This window comes from Ictidomys tridecemlineatus, chromosome 9 (assembly GCF_052094955.1).
Source record: "Ictidomys tridecemlineatus isolate mIctTri1 chromosome 9, mIctTri1.hap1, whole genome shotgun sequence".
Lineage (NCBI taxonomy): Eukaryota > Metazoa > Chordata > Mammalia > Rodentia > Sciuridae > Ictidomys > Ictidomys tridecemlineatus.
This window is the reverse complement of record NC_135485.1, coordinates 121313963-121329241: the sequence shown is the minus strand read 5'-3', so window position 1 is coordinate 121329241 and position 15279 is coordinate 121313963. Positions and strand designations below refer to the sequence as shown.

General features: G+C 40.8%; 1 protein-coding gene across 2 annotated transcripts in view; it reads right to left on the bottom strand.

Annotated features, from left to right (window-relative positions):
- Nucleotides 1–15279, bottom strand: part of LOC120892573 (uncharacterized) — a 95823-nt gene that overhangs the window by 42533 nt on the left and 38011 nt on the right. For both annotated transcript variants that reach the window (XR_013426105.1, XM_078021991.1), the window contains exons 4-5: nt 1380–1545; nt 86–292 (exon numbers count right to left, since the gene is read on the bottom strand). Coding sequence is in view for 1 of the 2 variants with exons in the window: in XM_078021991.1 (XP_077878117.1) it covers nt 86–276 (191 nt within the window). In the remaining variant the exon portion in view is untranslated. The remainder of the gene's footprint in view (nt 1–85; nt 293–1379; nt 1546–15279) is intronic.

Here is a 15279-nt window from a genome sequence, read left to right as displayed (position 1 = left end):
TATAAACTGGTTGACCTTGAAAAGTCCACTGTTTGAGATTGGTGCAAAAACAAATTAAAACTTGAGGAGAAAAAACAAAACATACCTGATCGCTTGTTGCTTTCCCAAATTTTGACATGTTTTCAATGTAAAAAGAAGTTTTCTAAAGAAAGCTTGGTTGGTGGTGGTAGGGGGGAAGAAACCTCGAGAACTCCACAATATGCAATTTGCGTCATTTGCTTTTCTAAATTGTTGTTCCTCGCCAATGTCAATAAACTGCTGTAAGTGGTTTAGCATGTTTGGTTGGCTGCACCTATGTATAAAATAAACAACGTGTCTAGTATTCTCTTTACAACCGATGACGGTGGGTTCAGTATAACGACCCTATATAACCCTTAATGAGGGAATAATGAAATTTACCTTGCACAAGTATCAAAAAACAAACATGTTTCCCTGTTTATTGCCTGGGTCCGTGACTGACTTCCCCATTCCTGTGTAAGAATTTTATATGTAGGATGTCTTAAATTCCACTCCACATGCCAAACAAGCACTTTAAATCCTGTGCTTGTCTTGTCTGGAATGACATCAGTGTGATCCATTTTTTTTTCTCCCTTCTAGGACAGTGTCAGCAGGGATTCAGAAGTTAATCAGGAGAGTGCAAGTCTGAAACGGCTGAATTAAGACAAGATGTTTGCACCGAGAGCTAGCACGAACGGGGTGCTATATGTAGTAACTCGTTAAAAAAATGTTATGCACTGAGGTATTTACATGCATTTTCATAAGAATCTTAGTTAAAATTTTAAATTATACAAGTGAGCCTGAAGAACCACAACAGGCCAGACGTTGGGAAAGAGTGTCAGAAGAGATCCCAGAAAGCAAATTCATTTTTCAAATTATGAAACCTAGTATCAAAGGAACAATTTTAGTTTTGTTCCTTTTTAAAGGGAATAATAATAAGCCAATAATGCCAATATATAGTAGATTCTGGTTATCTTAAAAACTAAAGGTTTTTGTTTCAGGGAAAAAAAAAATGCAAAAGTTAATTACTTTGTTCTGTGAGAATCTTAGTGAGTCTTAAGATGGACCAGAATTTTAAAAAGTGGGGTGGGGAGGGGGACTTTTAATAAGAAGGTTTGGAAAGCCAAGTTTATGGTGTCCTTCCAAGCTGGAGAAGTCAGGAAGAATGTTCTTTACCAAGAAAGGGATGTCTTCTGGAAGAGAGTAATCAACCTAGATTCCTTCTACTGGGCATGAACATCAAAGTTCTGGGGGTGGTTCACAGAAGAGGAATCTGCATCCATACATTTGGCCAGATTTTTGGCACCTGGTTACAAAAGATTGAGCAACAAAAAGCCTGGCTTGAATTTCATTAAAATTAAATATTAAAAGCATACTCTTACAATTAGAAAAGTCCTTTGATTAAGACGGCTTCTTAGTACATGCATGGCTTCTAGAACTTTCTTTGTTCGTTTAATTGGAACACTTGCTGTTTTCATCCCTCTGTCCAGCCATGGCAGTCTGTCCCCGCAATATTTTTTGAAGAACATCTAATTCTCCATAAAACATCTAGCAAAAGAAAAAAACACATGGTTTTCCAAATGCTTGTCAAAATAATAAAAAGCAAAGGAATTTTGTACCAAGTCTTTGTCTCCTTGTGCACTTAAATTTGATTAGATGTGATGCTAATGATTAGGTAAACATGAGTGATGATAAATGGTTATTTGTTAAGCTAATTAATGGCATGAATGTGACTTCCCAAAGCAATCCCCTTGACACCCTGTTGCAGGTTTCCAAGGAAGCCTGGGTTTTCCATCCATTCCCAAGGAATTTGAAGGGAGACACCCATTTTTGCCAGTGGTTTAGCTAGAATTAAAATTAATAACTTTTTGGCCCACTGCCTCCACTCAGACCGTTCAAAATGTTTCAGTATTGCATGAGTCTTCCAGATTCTCAGTTGAGAAAAATGCAGTCTGTACTCTTGGCCTTGGACGTTGGAACCTTCAGCTGGGAAATGAGTGCTTCGGGTTTTCCCAGCAGCCCTGAAGTCCCCACAGGTCAGCAACCTCAGCAGCTAACCTCTTTCTCCAGCCACCGTGGAGAATGCATTGGTCAATGTGGCATCAATATATCTCTCAGGCCTCATTTCACTCTAATCAGGTCAGACAGTTAATTGTTTTTCCTACAACCTTTTTAATTTTTCCATATTAACATAAAAGATAAAGGCCAGCACAATAAAAAATAAACCATATGCCTTACATCTAGATTCATCAATTTTTCACATTGCACCTTATTTTCTCTCGGTCTCTCTTATTTGTTTTGAAAAAACAGCCTCTACTTCAGAGCAAAGCCTGTCCAAAGAAGGGACATCACCTTTGTCCTTGGAAAAACCCACAGAGCACTCCTAGGCACATCCCCACCCTGCTAAGTTGGCTAAGTTGTTTATCTACAAATAACAGGAGAGATCTGCTGCACCAGGTGTCCCTGACTCAGTCAGGCTAGGTGGGGACCCATAGCAACCCACTAGCAGCCACCAATCAGCATGAGACAGGGAAAATACCTGGGATGCCAGATGACCCTCCCAGTAGTTTATGGTGGTTGATAACATGTTGGGAAACCATGTAGTTCAGCACGTACACCCCTCTTGGCTTAAACCAATCAGTTCAAACGAATCCTCCTCTTGTACTGACCAATCATCCCTACCCAACTTGTTCCTGCCAGTGAATGTGTTAATCATGTTTTAGAGTTGTTATTTGATTTTTCCGAGGTGTGTGATGATTTGCTAAGAGACGCTATGATGTATATGAAGTCCCTGCCTTCTCCAAAGAATGTATAAAACTGCTGCAAACCCTGGGCCTCTCAGTGTCACCAGTTGCTGTGTGTGCGCGCGGAGGACTGAGCTAGCTCACAATAAACACCTCTTTGCTGCTTACATCGATCATGGTCTCTGGTGGTCTTTTGGGGGTCCCGAATTTGAGCATAACAGTTTATGAACTTAAGTGTTTTTGCTGAACCATTTGCAAATGAGTTGATGCTCTGACACCTCCACTCCAGCATCTTATCATGAATTTCCTAAGCCTAAGGATATAACAACAGCACCACTACCCTATCCTCCCAAATTCATGTCTATGACCTCATTTTATATGGAAGCCAGGTTAAAATCTCCCCAATTGTTTCTTGAATGTCTTTTGTTTGATGATTGATTGATTGGGTATAGGACTCAATCAAAGTCAATGCCTTGCATTGTTCGTTGTTCAACTGTAAGAGCTATTGCATTTATTTTAATGCCTTGCATTGTTCGTTGTTCAACTGTAAGAGCTATTGCATTTATTTTAATGCAGAACAGGTCCACCATGTTTTGTTGTTGTTGTTACCATGATCCCTCATGACACAGTTGGGAATAGCAAAGTGGTTATTCTATTATTCTATTACTAACTTCATTTGTTAGCTGAAACTCTACTACAAAGAAATTTTGTGTTCTGTCTTATTTCTTCTCTACTAATATTATGAACCTATTTTTTTTAAAAACATTAAGTGTATTACAATCGATGGCCAACATTGTTCTTTTTGACTTCAAAGATTCTAAATTTGGTTCGTGGGAGGCACTTCAGGAGGGCTCCGGCGCTTCTTCAACACAGTCCTTGAGTATATGAGTGATGCTGTTTTCTTACACTACACTGTCCCTTTTAATTTCCTTGTCCTATACTTGGAATTAGCTATTACTGTACAGTCATAATATTTTGCATTTTTTAAAAAAACGATGCATAGCAAACAATACCTGAACACTAACATTGTTGTTTCCATTAAGACGTTGTTATTTCTAGCTGCTTTTAGCTAGACCAATGCTAGATCGTATGCAAATTATGGGACTCACTTCTATGACAACTATAATTCATATAACAAGATTTTTAAACCTGCTTATAAAATTTTATATCATTATCTCTTTTAGTTCAAATCTTAAATATAGTATTTTTAGTACTTGCAGTAAAATTGACATTTAATCCCGAAATTATTTTTTGTGTATCTTACATCACGTATTAAAATTTCATTTCAGTTCTTTTTATCCCTGCACTATGTCCCAGAGAGTTCGTATGAAGGAGAGGAATTGCATTCAAAAGTTGTTTTATTTTCTCCATTTGATTATGCCTATGATTTTAAAGTGCTTTTACTGAGGTACACTTTACCTATGGCAAAACTCACCCTTGTGGAGTTCTACAAGTTTTGATGACTGTGTACAGCCACCGAGGCTGGGTGCAATCCAGCTCACAGAGCATTTCCATCACCCTCTTAAATTTCCTCAGACTCTCTTCTATTCGATTCCTTTCTCTAGTGCCTCAGTCCCCAGCAACCCTTCACCTGTCTTCTGTTCCTATGGAGTAGTCTTGCCCAGAATGTCACATAAATGGAATCATATATCAGGTAGCTTTTGAGTCCAGCCTCCCTCATTTAGTTCCGTAGTACAACTTAACCCACGCCGGGCAAATCAGCAGACTGTTTTCATCCATGGGTGGTACTCCACTGTATGAATGTACTACATATTTTTGAAATCAATTAAAAACATTTGTATAATAGACATGATTTTGAATAAAGTCACCACAAACATTTATATGGACATAGATTTTTATTTCTTTGAGATAGGAGTGGAATTGCTAATTTTTATTTGAAGTATATTTTTGACTTTGTCAGAAACTATCAAATTACTTTCTAAAAAAATCTGTTTTTTATTTGTGTTCCTACCAGCAACACATGGGAGTTCCAGTTGCTCTACACATTGACGTCAGCACTTATTTTTGTCAGTTTTGGTTTGTTTGTCTCTTATTTTTATTTTTTTAATTTATTGTTTGTTTCCATAATAATAATTGTATGGTGAAATCTCAAAGTGATTGTGGCTTATAGTTCTCTAAAGGCTAATGTAAGGGACCGGCGAACGACGGAGGAAGAGACCGCCAAGAGACCGACTCATGCAACAGCAAAAGGGGGTTTATTGCAGATCCAGCACGCTGGGGCTCCGTGCTCACTCAAGAAGGGAGAGTGGCCAAGAGCCCCGAGCAGGGGTTAAGCAGTGCTTAAGTACACTTTTTGGGGAGGGTGGGGGCTTTGCATACATCAGAGCAAATCATCATGAGGCACGGGTAAATCGAACAACAACTCTGAAACATGATTAGTACATTCATTGGTGGGAACATGTCGGGCGGGAGTGATAGGTCAGTCGTAAGGAGGGGGATACATTCAAACTGATTGGTTTAGGCCCTGAGGTGCCTATGTGCTGAGCTGCACTGGGTCCAAGTTGTTAAGCAACTAAGTGGTCAGGGGGAATTCCTCCACGTATCTAATGGGCAGTCCTGGGAATTGTCTTAACAGCTACAGGAATTTCGAGCTTTGAGTGTAGCTTAGAAACTTAACAATACCGGGTCCTTTACATTTTAACTCAGGCTTTGCAGCTTAGAAACTTTACAATACCTGGTCCTTTACATTTTAACTTCAGTTTCTTTTACTCTTTCAGCTAATAATATTAAGCATTGTTTTATGTATTTATTTGCCATCTGTATATCCTCTTTGATGAAGAATCTGTTCAAACTATTTTCCCAAGTTAGTATTTTTAAGTTGAATTGCTGAGTTTTGAGTTATTTATTTGTTCTGAATACCAGTTCTGTATCAGATAGATATAGTTCTACATCACATTTGTTTTGCAAATGTTTTCTCCAAGTTTATTTATTTATTTTTTTAACAGTTTTCGGAAAAAAAAAGTTTTTCATTTTATAAAGTCCACATAAGCAATTTTACCAATGATTCATACATTTTGTGTCCTACATAAGAGTCTTTGCTTATCCTACTATGAAAAATTTTCTACCAGATTTGTTTCAGTAATTCTATACAAGTAGACTTGACATTAGGTGTATGATCTACTTTTTAGATAATATTTGTAAGTGGTAGAGATTAGAAGCCATAATCATAATTCATTTATTTACACAGGGATGTCAAATGATATATCAGCGTATAGCATTGGAATACCATATACTAAAGAGGATATTCTTTCTATATTGAATTTACTTGAACCCTATTGCAAAAAGCAATTGACCATATATGAGAAAAACTATTTTTAAAATATTTATTTTGTTTCAATATTTATGATATTTCTATTATTTTATCCATACCATACTGTCTTAATGATATATTTCTAGTAAGTTTGAAATCAGGTACTCTTAGTCTTACAACTTTTTTTTTCAGAACTATTTTGGTTATACCTTGCTTTTCTGGTTATTAATTTCTATTCTGTAATAATTTCTCTTGTCAACTTCTACAATAGTAGCCTACTAGAAATTTGGTTGGTATGTCTTGAATCTATACATCAATTTGAGGGACAACTGACATATAAAAAAAATGAGTGTTCCATTCGGTAATATCTTGATTTACTTGGATCTTCTTTGATTTCTGTTATCAATTATTTTAGTTTTTGATACAGGTAGTCACATATTTGGTTATATATATGAATTTCATATTTAAATTTCTTTTGTTAAGATTTTTCTTTCTTTTTTTAATTTCTTTTTTTTAAATCTTTGGTGGGGAGGGTACCAGGGATTGAACTCAGGGGCACTCCACCACTGAGCCCCATCTCCAGCCCTATTTTGTATTTCCTTTAGAGACAGGGTCTCACTGAGTTGCTTAGTGCCTCCCCTTTGCTGAGGCTGAGCTTTGAACTCACAATCCTCCTGCCTCAGCCTCCTGAGCAGCTGGATTACAGGCGTGGGCCACTGTGCCTGGCTATCTTTAGTCATTTTTAAGCATCTTATTTTAAACATATCTTTAACATCGCCTTCGCTTTTGGTATTGACTTACTCTTTGGCCTCAAGCGCCTCAATGTGCTAGTTTTTATTCTCATGGAATTTTTGACATCTTTCTTATATTGCAAGTGCCTCCCTACCACAGTGATGAATATTTCACCTTGGTGTTGTAGTGCTCTACAAATCAGATCAGTTTGAGCTCCTTATTCAAACTGGGCAGATCGGGGCTTGTGGTTTTCCCTGGGTGAGGGGCTTATGGAAAGAGGGAAGGATCCCGTGTCATGGGTAGAATTTTTCTTTTCCATGATATGGGTCCCTGCATGTCTGCACCCCTGTGGCATGATGTGGATGCAAATACTGAGCTGCCAGCAAAGTCACAAAGCTCTTTCAATATGCTTCATAGAGTCAGTTTCACAATATAAAAGGAGATAAGAGCCAGGAGCCCTGGTATACACTGTAATCCCAGCAGCTTGTGAGGCTGAAGCAGGAGGATCGCAAGTTTAAAGCCAGCCTCAGCAAATCAGTGAGGCCCTATAGAACATAGTGAGACCCTGTCTCAAAATTAAAAAAAAAAAAAAGTGTCGGGGAAGGGCACTGGGGATGTGACTCAGTAGTTGAGAGCCCCTGGTACCAAAAAAAAAAAAAAAAAAAAAAAGGAGATAAATGCTGACAACTACATAGCTTATGGTTCATTCACTTGACAAATATTATATTGAAAGGCTGAAAAGCTGTGCAGCCAGGGACTTTTTAAGACTCTGCCAAGGAGCTTAGAGCCTTAAAAAGAGACAGTGTCAGTCTGGAGTTGTGGCTCAGTGGAAGAGTTCTTGCCCAGCATGTGTGAGTCCCTGGGTTCCATCCTCAGCACCGCATAGAAATAAATAAATAAAATAAAAGTACTGTGTCTAACTACAACTAAAAAAAAGAAATTAACAATGACACCATCAAAACAATCACATCAATAACCTACTGCCATTGACATTTTCCAAAGGAAAGTGACACCAATTAGGACTAATGAGGAAGAAGTGACACTTGAGTTGACACTTACAAAAGACGGGTAAGAAGTTCACTAGCTAAAGGCAGAGAATGTTTCAGAAAGAGGGAAATTTTTGGCTGGGTTAAGACTGTGAATCCTGAACTGGTGGATTTCAACACTGGCTGCATAATAAAATCACCTGGAAACTTAAATATAAGTACCTGGCCCCGTCCCCAGAGATTCCGACTTAATTGTTCCAAGGTGATCCCAGAAAAATGTATTTCTAAGAGCTCTGCAGGTGACTCTGTTTTGTATTCACAGTTGTAAATACTGGAAGATCAAGGCCAGTAGCACCTGGGAAACTGCTAAACATGGAGATTCTCACGTCCATCCAGACACCTCTGGGGCTGGGCCCGGCCATCTGTGTTGTAACAAGGCCTCTGCACGATTCTGCTGAGAATCATTGCCATGAGCTTTGGACAGCAGGATGGTGCCCTTCTTCCCACCCCTTCCCCCTGTGTGTGTCTAAAAATAAGTACTTACCCAGACACGACCTTCAGATAAAGTAGGAAGACCGACAATTTGTCATCTTTTTCTCCCACAATAACTATTTTAATACTTTATAAGATTATAAATACTTTAAAGGATCATAAATATTTGATAAGATTATTTTAATACTTTATAAGAAATAAATTTCCAAATATGTTCTAAAACGTTTTTTTTTTTTTTTTTTGGAGGGGGAGGGTCTTATTTGGTCACCTAGGCTTTCCTGGGTCGAACAATATGCTTAGTCTCCTTAGCAGACAACAATCACGGGGAGAACAGCATGTGCAAAAGTCATGGGGCAGGAAATGACATGGAATGTTCCAAGAACTGAGGAGCACTGTGCACCTGGAGGAGCACAGTGTGACTACATGGGAGGTGCCAAAGAGGACCCAGGGACAGGGAAGTTGAACCATGTAGAGCCAGAGATGGGCTCCAAAGAGGGTACTTGGATTTGCATTTTGTAGAGTTTGGCTGGTGTATGGAAAATCGTCTCGTGAATACAGGCTCCATGTTGGCCCACTGGCTGTCACAGTCAAGAAGAATCCCGATGGTTCTTGCTGAATGAAGTCAAGGTGAATAATGGACGGCGGAGGGGGCTCAGCGGAAGACCACTTGCCCAGCATGTGTGAGGCCCTGGGTTCCACCCCCAGAGTCAAAGAACAAAGAAGATGTGTAATGATGGGGACTTGCTCGAGGAATATGTGAGGATTCAAATGGAGGAAAAGAGTCTCTTTCGGGGAGGATGGTAGATTGCAGGTTTATGGAAGGAGGGCCATGGAATAGAGAGGCAAGTCACACAGTTGGAGCAGACTAGACAAGTGGCAAGATCGTCTGAGAATAAGAAATAGGACTAGGAAAGGAAGAACTCACCAGAGGGCCTGTCAGGCTTTCCCTGCCCCGCCTCCCAGAAGTCTCCACTCTGTCGTGTGCCCACAGTGAGCCCGAGGGCCAGTACTGTGGGCACGCTTCCAAGTGACTCTGCCTGGAGACCAGGTTTGGGGATCATCAGAACAGATGGGTTTTGGAGCCAGGGTGAGGCTGAAAAGTTGGCTGGAGGTCGAACTGAGCAGGTCCCTGGGAAGGTTCCGGTAAGTGACGCCGAAGGGACAAGGTTGAGAGGTGAGAGCACTACCCACGTGGGGACAGGGCTGCTGAGGGAAGTAGGGATGTGGGTAGAGGATGTCCTCTACGCCTCGGAGCAGAGTGGGAGGCCCACAGAATGCTGGAGACTTCTTCAGCCCAGACATCCTGGAGCTGGTTGGTGAGAAGGTCTGAACAATAGTCCAGGCAGGCCGCCGTGGCCTTAAATCGTCCTCTGTTCCTACTGCAGGAGGTGACATTCTCCCACTGACAGCCACCGGGATTCAGGGAGGCAGAAATGGTCCCCTTCCTACCCCACCATGACCCACACGTGCTGGGAATCTTACTGAGTCCTTCAGAGTTTTTGGCAACTCCCTAAGAGCACGTGCTGAGGTTCCTTGCACAGTGTGAGGGTTGACCAGTTGATTTATCGTCCCATATGAAGGCCCGTCTTTCTCCTGAAGGACAGCAAGATCCTGGGGGATGAATTTGCACGAGTATTGACTGAGACCTAGGCAGAGAAGAAGATGCCAGCCGCAGGGAACAGTGCTGACCCCTGGACACTCCTGGGTGACACTGAAGTGAGGAGCAGGTGGAATGGCACCGTTTGAACGTGTCCACTAAAAACTCATGTGTTGGAAACTTCATCCTCAAATTCACATGTTGATGGTATTTGGAAGAGGGGCCCTGGAGAGGTACTTAGAGTTAGATGAGGTCATGGGGTTCCGTTCCCCCGATAGCGCTGGTGGCTGTATAAGAAGAGGAACAGAGGCTGAGCTAGCACACTTGCTCTTTCTTGCCATATCATGACCTCTGCCATGTTGTGATGCCGCAGAAGGCTCTTACCAGATGCCAAGCTGATGCCAGTACCATGCTCTTGGGCTTCTAAGCCTCCAGTCAAATAAACCTCAATTCTTTATAAATTTCCTGGCCTCAGGCATTTTGTTATAGTAGCAGAAAACAAACTGTAACAAAGAATAAGGGGTTTCCAAAAATAAACTAGTTTGCCCAAAGACTTGCCCAGCCTGCTTGAAATCATAGGAATTTATGATTTCTTTGTTTACAAACAACTCCTTTTTTTCCTTGGTCTCAGAGGCAAATCTAGTTTTTCTGGGGTCTGAGGCTATATAATTTGGGGGCTTCTTTTTGAGAGAAAGAATACAAACTGTGAGATGGAAGTGAATATTATTTTACAATGACATAGGCCATCACAACAAATTACAAAATTTGAAAACATTACAATTATCACATTACAAAACTCCCTAAAATCATAGAACATTTTAATTAATTAACTTCATGACCCATTTACAAAAAAAAAAATATTTTTTCTGACTTTTTTTGTCTTTATACTCTTTGATCACCTCTTCATATGGGAGCGCTTTAGTTTTATCATTTCTTTCATTGAGAGAGGAAAGCAAATTTAATATTTCCTCTGGCAACACTTATTCACTTATTTAGTGCATGTTTTACCTTTAAACTTGTTAATTGTATTGCTCTATAAATATTGAGAATTATTTCAAATTTGGAACAAGTTTGTATCAGGTTAGTTCAAGTTTTATTGTATAGGATAGACTTTTGGAATTGATGACATCCAACACTCATTTGCTTTTTTAAGAATATAAACTTGAAAATGCACTGTAGGGCCCCTTTCCAGGTGAAAGAAATGCAAGTGAGGGGACTTGAAGCTAGAACTTCCTTAGTGTACAGTAAAACTACTTAAAGTCAGCTATGGTGGGTGCATGCTTGTAACCTCAGCAACCTGGGAGGCTAAGGCAGAGGGATTGCAAGTTTGAGGCCAGTCTTATCAACATAGTGAGGCCCTAAGCTACTTAGTGAGCCCCTGTCTCAAAATTAAAAACAACCATGAACGACTCTTTGTAACTTTGTATGCTTGTTCTTTACTGCTAAAAGAAAGAGTATAGCTTAGCCAAATTGTGTCATTTACATTAGAAATTTTGTGAGTTAACGATGAGTGTCCCCCCTTTACAGATGAACAAACTGATATTCATTGAGGTTGACTTTGGCTGAACACAGACCTAAAATGGACTTGGTATCATCCCTCCCTATTCTTCTTTCCTTGATTTTTCTCTTTGCTGCTACACGTGAACTTGGCACCATTCTTTCCAGCCCAATGAAAATCTCCAAAGAAATCTCTATGAGTCAAAGAATAAAGAATAATGGCAGATACGCTACAAGTTTTTACAGATCAAGAAGGTACCCACTTCTTTACAAGAGACTTTCCACCTCTTGTGTTTGAGTCTCTGCTTTATCCCTAAGTGAAAGGGAAGCATCTGGATTCAGATGCCAAAAGTCTTATCAGGGTCTCGGTCCTTTGTGACTCCACAGATGGCCTGGGTAGAGGTAAGGGGGCTGCACACGTGATGTCTTCATGGGCCAGAGCAGTTTGATGGGTTTTGTAAGTGAAAAGAGATTTCAGAACTATCTGACTGAATGCTCATGGATGGGTCGGAGGAAGATTTTTTTAAAAATACACAGTTTTATCTACTCACTAGGAGTTAACAGGTTTTGACGACTCTGGCCCTTTCTTTTGGCTGTGCTGTGTTACCAGGCCAAAAAACCTAGCTGCATTGGAAACTCGTTTCAAATTGCTTGCAGATGGCTGGAGGCAGATGAAAGCCCCCATAGAGGTGTTCCTGGGCCTATTCTCTCGTCCCCAGACTCGCAGACCATGTGCTGACACTTGGATACTTGCTTTACAATATCATTTGACAAGTGGGATTTATGTGTCAAAATTTCAGCTGAAGCCAAGAAAATGTCAGGGTAAGGCAAAGAGAGGCCTGGGGAAAGGGGGCGGGGGCTGCTTCTCTAACCCAGGAGGGCGCGAGCTGGATGATGCCAACTCCTGCTCGGTACCAAACGCACCGGGAAATTAGCCTGACTGCCAAAAGCCGGAGATTTCTTTGGGAGTGTTTTTGTTCAGGGTTTTCCCTGCCTTTATCATTAAGGAAACCATGTCATGAAAATAAGACCTTTTCCCTGAATGCATTAATAAAGATAACTTTCTGGGTCCAGATCCCAAACCACTGGAGCCACATTTAATTTGTGGCATTTATTGTGCTGAAATCCGCTCTACTGAGGTGCTCAGGGCCACAGCAACGTCCGTGGAAATACTGACAGCAAGTGCAGGAGGGAAGTTTCCTGTTCTGTCTTAAACTCTTCAAAATGCCCTACTTAATAAACATTCATAAACGCTCCTGAACTTGGTTGAACTTTCAACTTATAGTTTTTTTTAAAAAGATCTCACACACACACACACACACACACACACACACACACACTCCCTAGACCCTACCTGAAACAGTTAAGAGTGTCCTATAAACTCCCCTCCCCCCAAAAAAATAACTTTCTCCCTATTCTTTCCTTTTTGGTGTGAAGGACCTCAAGACAGAGATTGAATGTTTAAGTTCCCCTAAGCCTTGGGCCATTGCTTGCCATATTAAGAGCATGTGTGCATTACTTCATAAACTATCAGATGACATGCCACTTTATTTAGACTCAATAAAGAAAAGTAATGAGTTATGTAAAGTTCTTTCTGACACAGGGCAAAATAACTTTGCAAAAAAAAAGGCACCATTCATGGGGACTGGCCCAGCCTTGCTCAGGGGCCATCATCTATTAGCTCCAAACTAATTCAGGAAAGTAGTACAGCTGTGGATACTATGTCATGGGCCAAGTGCAATAAGTAGGTCATGAACCAGTCATGATAAAGCAGAATAACAAATGTCCTTATTCTTTCCATTGCATCCCTCTCTGAGGATTAAGGACCTCCAAGGTCAGGATCAACTGCCTAGGGATGGCTTAGGTAGTCTGAGTGGGTTTTCTCCAAACACAGGGAGGACAGCACATTGCGATGACCATTAGCCTGGGGACTGAAAATAGCCAAACCCAAATTGCTGAGATTTAGCTGAAGTTCAAAGTACATTAGATTTCTGTCTCCTAATCTCTGGGGTTTTTGTTTATTGGCAACCTAGAGGTAAGTCAAGAAGCACCGAAAAGGATATTTATGTTTATCTGATAGGGAGGGACCCATGCTGAGATTTATCTGGAGCTGTTCTACCTTTGTACTCTTCTCAGCCCTCCTGAGTGAAGCGCAGTGTTCATTTTTCCTGATCTACAGATGACTACGTGATTTCTCCCAGTAGAATTGGTGTTTATGGGGGAAAACATCATGCATGTCATGGCTGCTTAGTTCAAATAAATTCTGGGAAATCTACCTGGAGCTCATCGGTATCAGAAGTGTTTTTTTTTATAAAGTGGCCCAAAGGTGACTTGCTGATTTAGAAATTCTGGAAATTAAAAAGATTGGGATTTTGAGAAATTCCCACTTGAGTTGATGTCAGAAGGTTAACTAGGTGTTGTTCACGGCTGACACTGGCTTTTTTGTCGGGTGGAATGAGTACCAACTGCCTAAGGAGTCAACAGAAACATGACGGCCAGAACCAAACACGCACAAATGTTTACATTTCCCTGAGTTCTACTAAGATAATCGATTACTAAATAAAGACATGATTTTTACTGACTTAGTAGAGACTTCTTAAATGCTATGTATAAGTGTGTGTGAGAGAGAAAATTAAGTATAGACATTTAATTGACAAATGCAAAGAGGAAAATAGGGAGGCTTAGCTTCTCTCGGTGTGATATTATGATTGTTTTTTTTTTTTCAAATGATTAGTTTTACTGTTTCTGTGCAAATTAGTAGGAAAAGAGGATGGGGTGAAAGGGAGTGGGATTTGAAAATATCGCCTTAGGTTTTAGAGAGGGTTAAAGTGGGGGAAGGTGCATTTCTTTGGAGGTGAGAGGTGGCAGTGGAAGGAGTTTATATTCCCCGGCTCTTGTTTGATGTTCTAGGAGATTGGGTCCTTTGGTTGAGCCAGGCGGAGAAGTGATTTGAGAACTCTGATGTAGCTGATATACGGGAAATAAGGAAAAGCAGAGAATAGAGCAAAAGATGAGTAGGGAATGAAATGATAAATCTGCACCCAGGGCCCAGAGTTCCAGTGCTGTTTTCCTCCCCTGAAGTCAGCATGTCAGTAGCAGAGGAAATGGATGTGATGGGGTGAAGGAATCATGGGGGGGAGGGTCACAAAGGCTCTACCAAGGACGCAGTTGAAATTGTTGAGTATGTGGTCCAAGTTGGGTGAGAAAATTGAAGCCCAAAGAGAAGTTTGGGAGGGCAGGGAGGCATGACGTGTTGGAAAATTTAATGGAACAGATGTAGTCAGAGTGTGAGAGGTAGAAGAATTAGAGGTCGAAACTGTAGAGGGAAGTTTTTACCAATAGGATTGGCTATGATTAGTGTGTGTTCCCCTGAAATTCGTATGTTGGAAACCCACGCACCAATGTGGTGGCACTAAAAACGGAGGTCTTTGGGAGATGTTTCAGTCACTAGGGCACCCCTCCTGTTAAGGGGATTTTTGTCCTTAAAAAAGAAGCCTCAGAGAGCTCTCTTACCCCTGTCTACCACGTGAAAAACCAGCCGCAAGGAGCCATCTGTGAACCAGAATGTGGAATCTCCTGGTGCCTTCGCCTGGGGCTCCCAGCTGACAGAACCGTGAGAAATAAATTTCTGTTGTTCATCTGCTGACCAGTTTATGGTACCATGTCACACAGGAGTCCGGAGGGACTAAAATAACAATTCCTGGCAGTGGCAATAGCTGGTCTCTGACCCTGGGAGTGGACTCAGTGTGAAAGTAAAGGAAGTAGAGAAAAAGGTCAAGGAACCACGACGCAGGGAAGCTGTCTGAGTCAACATGTCCACTGACTCACAGAAGAGGATGCCTAAGATTTTGACTGAAGAGAGTCTACATATAACATGGACAAGTCCCCAGAAGCGGCTGCCATTGTTGATGTAATGTGTACATGTTGCTCACCATTTAGTTTATAGTGCTTTTAAAGAGTCCG